Raw genomic sequence first — 12,348 nt, forward strand, 5'->3', positions numbered from 1 at the left:
GCGTCACACATACATTTTATGAGTATAAATAGAAACATGATGTCATCTGCCAATGATGTGCCTTGATGAGTTTTGTATATCACGGTCTTGATTATTACATATATTGTATAAGGAACACTGCTAATAAAGAACGAGATAATCAAGCCTAAAGTTAATGACTTTACTTTGTTCCGATGTTTCTCCTTCTGTTTCTTCATTGCATTTTTACGCACGTTAAAGGGTTCTTCAAATACCTTAGTTGTTTCGATTGGTTTCGACTTGATGTACCAATAACTTATAAATATAAAAATATTGCTAAAAAATAGCAAAGTTGATAGAGTGAGGTATAAATATTTGTAATCTTCAGAGCTTGTTTTTATCACTGATGGAATAAGCGAGACAATCCATATAAACAGTACTACTAAGCAAGTCATGGATTTCCCAGCATTCACTTTATCTCTTGCACCAATCTGTCGTTTAGTAGATATTAGGCGCATCAACGTAAGCGACGTGATATGTAGCAGAGATGATAAAAGAGAAAAAATACACAAATACTTTATAAAATTTGTCACATATCGCGGGGCTCGATTGTTCAAAACCAGCGTCAATATGAAACCCATGAAAGTTGTTAAACCAACAAGTAAATCAGTGCCACATATACTCAAAACAAATAACGTGCCTAAAGAGAAATTTCCAGTTAAAAACGTCTTTTTCCTCGTAATTTTTATAATGGCAGTTGTGTGTAAAGTGAGTACGACCAAGGAAAGAGCAGTGGCGAATAATTTAAAAAATTGATGTAAAACATTTGAATTGTCAAATATTTCTTCCATAGCCTTTCAACGCTTCAGCGTCTATTCGTTTTCTTGCAAGATTTTATGAACTCTGCACACGAGTGAATTCTCCTCTAATCTGTTCATGAACTTTTATACTTTTCTTCTCTACTCTACCCAACCCCCATCTAAATAAACACATGTAGAAGTTATTGACCGGATATGTATCATTTGAAAAGGGGGGAATAATAATAATTTTAATAATGTTGAACGATTGAAAGTTATTTTAAATCAATTTTCGACGCAGGTGGAGGTGAAATCCTTTGCTTATTCGCATAATCTTTACCCAAAAACTCTTCTCCGCGGAGTTCAAAATTGCCGGAAATTAACAACTATGACAGAATTCATGCTTTGTGGAAATTTGTTGGAGCGCGGCAGGTCATCTAACAATACCAACGGGTATGCATGCACAATAGGGGGAATTTAAGAGTTCACCTTAAGGTAATAAAAGATCGCGAAAGAAAAGAACGCGGAATTATTTTTTTTCGAATTTGACTCGTATTCGCAAACATATATTCCGCATTTAAACAAAGATGGACATCTGCAAACATTCCACAGCTGGCTCCTTTGTAGTTTTGCTTTAAATGTACGATATCAGCAAAACAATATGAATTTTAAGTTACTATATCCCAAACTTCAATCCCGCAATTTCAGTTAATGTGCACACTGGCACTTTCGCATTGTGCATAATTCTCGGGATGCTATTCGCAAACAATTTCTTCCTTTCATAGCAGTTTCAGTACAGAGTTCCAAGCTTATGTGTTCTCTCCTATATCTCTCACAGATAGTTGAAGAACAAAACTTCCTGGTAAAATAAAGTGTTATTCTTAAATGTTAGCAGGTTTTAGCCTTAATATTCACTATGATCAAAACAGCATTGGCATAATAGCATCTACGATGGAGTTACTTCCTGCTTCACCTGATAAGATTTTAATGCAATTAATTCATTCATTCTTAAATACATAACTATTTTTCTTTTAATAACAGGTTAATAAGGAGAAGATTAAATAGATATAAAACTTAACACCGATAAAATGTAATTTCTATCAATAATATAATTATAGCAAATTCCCAGCATTCTTAGCAAGTCACATTAGGTGCGTCATAAATTAAAACATAGTTCATTGTAGCAATTTATTATAACTGACCGATAAAATGGTTAATATGGAAAATCTAGATAATTCGACTGGTTTACAAGTATGTTATATTTCCATATTTATACGAATATTGCCATATTATGCGAATATTTCCATATCATACGAATATTTCCATATCATACGAATATTTCCATATTATACGAATATTTTCGAGCGCTAAATGGAATTCGAAAGTGCCAAAACGAATGACGGAATGGTCACATTTGCAGATACGCGCATCGCGCATTGCGAAACAACCCGCTAACGCCACCATCAATCGACATATTTCATAGGAGCAAATTCAACCGCCTAAACTGTGATTGAAGACAAGCTTAAAATACAAGCGTGCTATATTAAAAACAGGTTTGAAAAAATGCTCCAAATTTGTTCTCGGTTCATAAATATTTTGTGCAAGGCTGGAGAGCCTAAATCCCCTCCTCCCACCGCCCAAATAAAGGGTTCACCTCATCTACCAACCCATCAGTTATTGTTGCGGGGAAAAGGGAGTGCCATCCTGTGCGAATTTGCGTAATTTGCGAAAATTTCTGTTCGCGAAATACGTCGTAAAATGAATTTTGTTGAAAATGCTATACTGCAAAAACTTTAATCTCCACAGTCCAATAAAGCGCTATTTTAACCAAAATCATTCTCCATATCAATTGGATGCCATTTAAATCTTAATTATTGCACTTAATACAAATTAGAAAACAACATAAAATTAAAGAAAAGAAATGCTAAAATAAATCTCCATCTATATAACTTAACCATATGCACCTAAACATTCAAAACACACCAAGGAAAAAATCTTAACATATCCATATAACAAATAAAGCGAATAACATTAAATACCATTTCGAACCCAGTCAAATTTACTTGATTGTAAACACAAGAGAATAGAGGGTGTAGTAACTAAGTTGTTTATAAAATCAATATTTAGATGTCATCAATCAGCTTTAAAAGAGGATGTTAATCACACTATAAAAAGGATATGGACATGACAAATGTGTTACGTTGGTGTCATCACAAAAAATATGCACAAATATTGACAACATAATCACGAGACGGTTTTGTCTTTTTTGTCAGCTTAAAGAAAAATATTTAGTAAACACGATGTTTCTTACCTTGAGGCTGAGGTAAAAAAAAAAATAGTGAAAAAATTATAAAAGTAAACTGACAGATTGACAGGATTTCAAAGGAATGATCTAACTCTATACAAGGATAACATTCTATACAGAAATGGGTAACACAGAAAAGCAAAGTATTCTATCTCTTCAGCTCAAGATACGGTAGACTCTTAGAGTTAAAAATTTTCAATTTTTTTTCTTCGCGGATGTAACTTCTATGCTAAGTTTTCAGTAAGTTTTAGAGAAAATATATTATAAAAGCGTTATAAAACAGGGAAAGTGTATTTCTTTATAACATTTTTAAAAGAGGAACATGTTAAGAAGATATTTTGAATATACTGAACATGTGTCAAAAGGGCCTACCGTGTACTTAATCTCTAAGTGCCGTCCAAAAAACTGGTGCGAGTACAAAGTTCATTTAAGTCACGTGACAATATTAAGTACAAAACATAACATATTTTCAGAAAACCCTGTTTAAAGTTTAGAACCATCCAGGCTAAACCAAAACGGTGTAATTTTTAAGAAAAAAAACGTGAAAGTGATATCGTTATGAAGAAAGTATTTAAATTTAAATTAAGAGATTCAAGATAGACACACTCTTGTCCCCAGGGTTTTTTTACCTTCTTGATATGAGAGATGACGAGATACTTTTCGCCATCTTCTCTCAAATCAAAAGGGCAAAAAACCCTGGGGGCAAGAGTAAAAAAGGACATGCAAGAATTATCCATACATTCCGACTAAAATTTTGATTAACGTTCAAGGTATGCCGCAGTTTTGTCACAGCAGTTACTGGCTCCTATAAGATACAAGTTTTAATTAAGAATTTAAGGGCTCAAAATATCTAAATCTTGCAAGGCAAGATGTATAGACTGCAATTCAGCCTCGTATCCAATGACTTAAATCCAGAGCGTTTGAAATTCAACCTTTCATAGAGTGTTAGCTGAGAAACTTCAAAATTTTCACGAATAAATGCAAATCGGGAGTACTGCGATATATCCCTATTGAAGTTTTTATTTTAATTATTATTTTAATAATAATATTTTATATAATATATAATATTTTTATTTAATTTTATTTTAATTATTTGAAGTCAGTTTACTGAAATTTATATCAAATTTCAACAACTTAAATTCTATGACCGCAACAAAATATTAAGCCTTTATCACATGGCTGAATTTTTCTCGCATCTTGATATTTTTTTAAACTCTACAGTGCAAAAAGCTTATAATTTTTTCCTGGTTGATTATGCTATATGCAAACAAAAGAATAATTAAACCGTAAATATTTATGTTTGTTTCATAAAAATTGTTTATTTCAGAAGAAAATTTTGGAATAAGTTTTTCGAGAAAACAAAAATTTTTCTCCACGATGGGAAAGCTGTGCATTTTCGAAAAAAGTTGTTTACAAGTTTTGCTGCGTCATGATGCGCCGCGCAGCGTCTAATTTAAGGAAAAGAGCACTTGATCTTGTAGGAAATTCAGTCTACTTTCAGAAAAACCGATCTACACTGCCAAAAGTCACTAGATTTGGAGATATAAGTTTTCAAAAGAGTAATACAAGATGTCACTAGAACTGAAAGGTTTAAGGAGAAATACATGAATGCAGTAATAAATCTTTAAAAATAATAATTTCAAAGCTAACAAAAAAAATTCAAGTAAGATTTAATAAAGGGAAGCAAAGTGGATACATATATCTGTTCCTTTAAAAACAGCAATCTAAACAGTTCTTTAATTTTTAGTAAGAAAGCAACAGAAAAAAATAGATTCAGTTCTAAATAAAACAGCAATCACTGATTTGTTGATTGATAGATCAGGCAGGTATAGTTTTGATGGATTGATTACCGAAAGCTACCAATTTCCCACAGCAAGTTTATTTTTCCCTCTTCTATCAAAACCTTTGCATTCACTTCAGTTTCTTTTAATCACGTGCGGTGAAGCACATATAGAATTTATTTCACTCACGAATTGAAATTTTCACGTTTAAGTAGCTATGAATATTTCATATGAACATTCCCGCAGTTACACTTTGTATTCAAATCATATTTTTGCAGTTACTGTGTTTTCATAGCAACTACGACACAATTCATGACATACAAATTGACTATTGTACTTATTTCCTCTTCTTACAACCTCGTTCCAGTCATAGTCAATGCGAAAAATGGAATAAAACCCGTATGCGCAAAATGTAACCCTGGGTACCAAACAGCAAGTGAAAGGGATTCTCAATGATGTTTCAAATGCATTTCCCTCTATTCAACAATATTCAACATTTCTACCTCAGTTTCGGTATGATTTCTTCAGTCACTTGGCCTAAGTAATCTGCAGAGTTAGTTGAAGTTTTGATGAATAAAAATTTAACGGTTATAAATTAGAAAAAATTAATTCTCCAGTGCGTGCACAATATTTTAACAGTGCATCTAAAAAAAACGTTTCTCTTGTGTTATACTTGTAAGCCACAAATACATCTCGGTACGAGTTAGGTGGACAAACGCCTCACCCTCGTGGAAAGTGGCCTGGAGGTAGTATATTCTTGCCTCGTCGACATCTTGTGCTAGGGAAGTAGAATCAGACCGATAGTACAGTCGATCAAGCCATCGCCCGGCCAGCGAAGGTCATGAGTTCAAGTTCACTGAATTTCCAATTTTTAAAAACAATTGGGAAGATAATTTTAACAGATTAACTTTAGCAAAGAAAAGTGAGTGTTTTCAGAATTATAAAGTACGGTATTTATATACAAGTTATAATGAAATTAATTCATTTAGTTGACGTTTTATCTCTGCATTAAAAATCTTTAGTTCTAAAGTTCTAACACAGCTCTGAAGTTCAATTTCACTTAGTTCTACACGACGAGATAAGATTTTCATTAAATACTTGTAAGAATCGTGCCATTCTTGTTGATTCGACCAATCAGGATACAACACGTAGCCTTCATAATGATCACGTGATTCACCATCGTTACATTGGCTTAATGATGGAAGGTCCTCCAACATTTGTGATGTTTCGTCTTGAATGTTTTGATTCTGGATTCTCTTAACTTTTTCGTCCGTTACTTCGTTATCAAGTGTGTTCAGTGTTTTGTCTGTTATATCATTCCGCTTTATATCAACATTTTTATCTTTGATTTTATCATCATCTATGTTCGGTGTTTTATCTATTGCATCATTCTGCATTTTATTCACATCTCCAATTTTAGCGCTACTATTCGTTACAATGTCGCATTGATTTAAACCAGCCGTCGAAACGGAGATTATTTCTCCAACATGTGATATAGACAAGGGGAAACTAGAGGGCACCCGTTTGATGTCTTCCAGTTTTACATGTTCGTTTAACGATTCAGCAAGGCTACTAAACGTATTGTAATACTGCTCGATCGCTTGTTCGTTAAATCCTTTGCGAAAACTCGGGTAATGAAAATGATAAGGTCTTGAAGTAGGTCGGGAAGCAAAACTTTTAAAAACATCTTTAGTGACGTAATCAGCATAAACAGAAATGTCGTTAATATAGTTCAAGTCCTCCTCGTAATGAGGGATGCCATTATGCAATTTCATTTTCGCCTTCATCATCGTCCGTGTAACCCAACCCTTCCATGGTTCAACAGTTGGTATATCGAGTTTTTCAAGTAAAGTGGTTCGTATTTTGTCTTCGCTAAAATATTTTAAAAACCCGAAATACTATTAAATTAATTTAAAATTAATCTCCGCGGGGATTATTTTTTTCTGTCAAGTTAGCGAAAAGCTATTACAATAATTACTTGAAACTCTTTTATTTTCACATTTTTCACATTCTTTTCTGTAGGAGACAAAAAAAATAGCAAACAGCTCCTGTTGTTTTTATTTTGAAAACATTACTGATGTAGGGAAGCGATCTCAAAGATATCTGTTATCACAATTCAAAATACGAGCTTGCTATAACTTAAATCACTGATTGGAGATACCGTCTACAGGACAAATGTCAAGTGACATGCGATTATTTTATGCAGTTACATCACAACCAGAGATGCTGAATTAAAAGTGAAGCATAAATGCTGCGTGTGACTTCTGAAAACTAGACAGCAAAGAAGACATTCACTGCACAATTCAAGACGTACGTAATAACAACATTCAACTTACAATTCTTTGCAGCCATCCAAATAATAAATCAACTTTGCAGCGATCACAATAATAGCCATAAGCTGCGCGTCCACGGGTTCAGTCGTAAGTTCGCTTGATTGATCTGGTAGCTTTAAAACATCAAGCAAGTAACCTGAAATTCTTTGCACGCCTTCTAAAGATGTTCGAAAGGAAAGTTGACGTTACTTAAGGTGTTTTGACCTAACCTTACTATATCGCTATTTCACCACTGCGTCAAGTGTCCACATAAGCAACTTGTTCATGAATATGACACACATCTGAGACGAAACAGGTAATGGAGACAAAGAAATACATAAAATAATGTGCCAAGTAATTAATCCAGATCCACTCGATATTAAGTCCTTATCATTTTCTGAATATTTTCTGAACTTTTTTTGACTAAAATTCCTGATATTTTTCTAGCTATTCTGGGTCAGTATAAGCATGGATAATTCTAAATAAAATGTAAATTTGATGCAAGCATATTGACAAAATACAGTCCATAAAGAATGACATACGAATACATTCCATGCCAATATTTTGAAAAAAAGATGATTGACCATTTAAAACTAACGTTCCTGAAACGTAAAATTCCTGATATATTAAAAACTTTTCTGGTATTTCTGACGTTTGCCTGACATTTTAAATATATTTTGAAACTTCCTGACAATTCCGGATCATATATATTTCTGACAGAGCAGACACCTTGTAATCTCTATACACGCCATTAATCTCTCTACACGCCAATAATCGCGTTCTTCTTTCCCGTGGCTATTTACCCGTTCTAAAAGCAGTTACTCAAGCTTTTAGATTTGCTACTTGCACCAACATGCTATGCTGTAACCATTGACGCATAAATACTGCCAAAATTACGCATTACTATATTATACCGTTAACAACATACAGTTAAACCAACCTGAAAAATCTAAATCCACCGTCAATGATACCAGTAACAGTTTACAATTTTCTTGAGTGTATGTTAAATCTAGATTGAGGCAGCTCGCAATCTTGCGGGTGAGGTCGTAGGAAGATTTAACACCAGGACATGCTTGTTTGTTGAAAATCTTACGATCAGTGCCAGCAAATTTCATTTCTGAAGGAAACACTACGGATGCTTTGTGATAAGGCAGACTCCCTTCTCTCGCCCATCTAAAAGAAAAAAACGACAAAAACACGTAAGAATTAAAAATAAACAAACTTTATGAGTAGTTTTTGTAAGAATGCGATCTGTGAAAACAATCACGAGGAATAATTTACCTTCTAAGACTTACACGAGGAAAAATCTCCGTATAAGGTTATACACGAGAAAAATTTCCGGTATTAGGTCAGACACGACAGACAATGCGCCTTATATCGTCACACACAAAGAAGAATTCACCTTATTAAGTCATTTAATAAAACTGGCTCTTCTAGATACACTAGTCCCAGGTAAACGAAACATAAAGTATGGGGTTGTGTCATGGTCATAAACAGCGGCATATCTCGATTTTGTTGTACTTTAAACGAACCACAAGAACCGACAACATCTGGCGTTTTCGGCTTAACCTCGTCTTCGCTACTGCTACTTTGATTGTTATCTGAAAGTCTACGTCTGATGTCTGCTTCCATGGTAATGTCGTCGTCTTCTTCCACTTTTAAAAATGTCGGCATGTCCTCTGCCAGAAAAAAAAATTTATAAAAATTGAAAAGTTGGATGTTTTGGGAAGAAAGCCAAAATGCAAAAGTTTATTGATGCATATTATATGAAATTTTTAATGAAATTTTGAGAAACTGCTTTAGGGAATTAATTTTCGAGACTTTTTAGGAAACCATTTTCGAGAAAATGGTTTCGTCTGCGGCTCCCAGTTCTGGGGACCGCGGATCGAATCCTGCTCACTGCTTGGCAGTATGTTAGTGATGAACAAAGTAGTTCTTCTTCAATATGACTTACACGCATTATACTCGCCCGTCATGATCAGAGGTCTGATCGGGGTGAAGCATTCTCTGTTGAGAATGAAATACGGATGTGCTATGACAAATATTCACCTATATGTATACACACCATCCGGATAAACTATCTGAGTTCATCACTAACATATTGCCGCACGTAGTGTAGTGGGTTCGTCTGCGGCTCCCAGTTCTGGGGACCGCGGATCGAATCCCGCTCACTGCTTGGCAGTATGTTAGTGATGAACAAAGTAGTTCTTCTTCAATATAAGAATTTCAATTTCAGCAGGCTTTATTCTAATGTATAAAACATAAAAGCCATTTAAAAATCATTATAAAATAATAAAGAAAATGTAATTAAACTCCTTTTGTCGCCAAATTTGCGAAATATCAAAATTTGCAAAATTAATTTTCGCGAAAATTATTTCCCAAAATAACCAACTCTAGTTTATCACAGGAATACTGCGAAGAGTTACTTGCGTTTTTAAATCACTACTTTTTAAACAAAGTAGGGGAAGAGGTCTCTCTATCAACCTCATATCCCCTGGCTCCAACCCACAACCTGCAAGCAACTTATTACCTTAGCCAGGCCTGCAGTACATTTATGAACAACAGGATTGCTTGAATACAAACACCCTAAACTTTTGGCATTTCATGATCAGACGAAATTTGAACCAATTTTCCTGATTTCATGCTAAATAAACAACCTACGAGTGAGTTAAACATGATCCAACAAGCACACCTTCATAAAACTCCTCCTCTTTCAACAGCATCTGCTCATCTTCGTGAAGATCAGGTAGCATGGCCATCTTTGGGTTTCTTTTCTTCTGAACGCTTGGAGGCAACGTACCAAGATTTTTACTGCGGCCTGTCATCTTTTTCGCATTTAGCGATATCGTAGTGGGTTCGTTCTCGCAGAAGGCCACTTCAATCTCTTGAAGGTATCGAAACCAAATTTGACCGACAACATTCTGTGAAGTGAAAAAAGAAGAATCAAGCATACAATAGAAATATTCAATGGGTATGATGGCAAATTAGGGATCCACTCTAGTTCGAGTATTGAGGTGGCTGAAAGGTCTTTGCCTTTTTGTACCTTTTGATGCCAAAAAATAAGAAAAAATGAGATTTTGAATTCTTTTTTATTACAAATTACGAGTTAAGAACACAACAGGCGGAGGATTCGAAATATGTAAGAAATAGAAATTCACCTCACTTTTTTTAAATTAAAGCACCTATTGCGTAATTATTTGTTTATGTGAGAATGTTTAAGATGATTGACGTGTAGTTTATGTTTTAACATAAATTTCTTAAAAGTTTTATTACTATCTTTCTTTAACATTAATTTTACAATTAATTTTAATACAATTAATAGTACTAGTCGTTAGCCCGTGGAAAAATCAACGGGTTCGCCCGTCGCAGCTAAGCTACCATTTTGCGTGACGTATACGGGCATTATAATATAGATTTAAAAAACAGGCAGACGGGCAGTTTTTACAATTTTGCGGTCCACGTACCTGCAGTTTTTCATCAAAACCCATATCAATCAGTGCTTTCACCTGTGCCTTAATTAAGCATTGGAAACCTTCATAAGACACCCAAGGCTTCCCGATATCATACGCTGAAACAGATGTTAGATATAAGACAAAATATGTTGAACAGTGTATATAGACAATATTATGGTGTTCGTATCAATTAGCCATTTAAAATAGGTTAGCAGAGTAAAATGGTTTACGAGAACTGTCACCACTCGATGAAATTAGAAAAACATTTTTGTGCTATGCAAAACTTATAAACAAAAGATAATTAGTTTAAAATGTTTGTGTATATCAATAATATATTACATATTCATTGTAACATGAAAAGCAATTGAGGCTCCAATATGCTTGGTTAATACATTCTGACGTTCGCCAATTGTAAAAGCTTTTCTATCTACTCGTATTTTGAACTTGTCAAACTTTAAAGTGGACGTGGGATCTTAGGTTATTTGGTTAAGTTCAAACTTCTAAAATGTGCTAATTGCCAAATTTTGGATGCGCCTGGGTGAGTTCCGACGTAAATAATTTCGTTGTGCGGGTGTGCTAGAGAATGTGAATAGCATATTTTTAACGCTGTCTGTCTGGCCGACGTGAGTGCAGAGTGTAGCAGTTTTGCAGACTTTTGTCCCTATTCAAATAATGACAAAAAACTGCCTTAATCTTCCAAGATTGTAGATAGCTCTTTACGTAAAAAACATGTTGTCATTATTTTCGACTTGCTTTCGTTTTACAAACATACAAATTAGAACAAACTTTACGCTCCGCAAGTTTTGCAGTAGGAATCCATGCAACGATTAAAAATACCACCGAAAAACAAACAAACAAACAAACAAAGAACCAGTTATAGCTTACTTACATTTGCGCTTTCTTCCCTTTCTTTTACCTCTGTCTCTCACTTGAAGTTTTCTCACTTGAGTAACATCCATATCTATTTCTTGTTGCACCTCTACTTGCATGTCCTAAAAAAGTTGATAAATGATATTTGTGTAACTTCCTTATACTTGAACTCAATAATAATTATATAAATTTTATTTCAAGTATAAAAGCTTGCATTTGAAACTATAGGAAGCTCACAGAAAACTGACATTCACACTCTAACAGCTACACACACTCATGCTTAATGAATTTTTCCTAACTTGCAATTGAGTTTCCTGAAATTTGCTGGTTACCCCAGATATTTAAAAACTTAGACCCTACAAGTTTCTACGCAAAAGTTATTCCTAAAATCAATAGATAATAACATTTAAAAAAATTACCTGTGACTGAGTTCCACAATTCGCACAGTAAAATTTCCCATTCTGGTCATAAAAAGACTCTCCATCGCAGAGTTCACATGTGGGCATGATCAAAATATAATAAGAAGCCTTTTAATAATAATAATAAAAAATGTCATAATTACAGCTAATGCAGTGAACTATATAGCGCAATGAATTTGAAGTGCAAAATGTACTTAGGCCTGATACACACCAGCTCAATGTATATTTAGGCCTGATACACACCAGCTGTGATCCTACAAGACAATATTTTTTTTAAAAAAAGAAATATTAAATCAATTGATTTATCGTTACTGAAAATAGAAAAATCTTACAAAAGTTTCAAAAAGCACTTCCACTAACAGAAAGACTCACACAAACATCAACTATGCCGTCAGCCAAGATTCTTTTTAAGTCATGTGACCAAAACAAGAGTATAAATGTTGGAAAAAAGAAA

The 12,348-nt window shown here is 34.1% G+C and overlaps 1 protein-coding gene across 1 annotated transcript; it reads right to left on the reverse strand.

Moving 5' to 3' along the window:
• Positions 1-5,749: 5,749 nt before the first annotated feature.
• On the reverse strand, positions 5,750-12,284 carry LOC130621916 (uncharacterized). Its single transcript, XM_057437285.1, has 8 exons — positions 11,895-12,284; positions 11,495-11,597; positions 10,618-10,721; positions 9,846-10,074; positions 8,556-8,832; positions 8,094-8,326; positions 7,178-7,331; positions 5,750-6,713 (listed from the first exon to the last, which is right to left on the reverse strand). The coding sequence occupies exons 1-8, from the start codon at positions 11,979-11,981 to the stop codon at positions 5,807-5,809; spliced, it is 2,094 nt and encodes a 697-aa protein (XP_057293268.1). The 5' UTR covers positions 11,982-12,284; the 3' UTR covers positions 5,750-5,806.
• Between the last annotated feature and the right edge of the window lie 64 nt (positions 12,285-12,348).

This window comes from Hydractinia symbiolongicarpus, chromosome 12, assembly GCF_029227915.1.
Source record: "Hydractinia symbiolongicarpus strain clone_291-10 chromosome 12, HSymV2.1, whole genome shotgun sequence".
In the NCBI taxonomy this organism is placed as follows: Eukaryota; Metazoa; Cnidaria; class Hydrozoa; order Anthoathecata; family Hydractiniidae; genus Hydractinia; species Hydractinia symbiolongicarpus.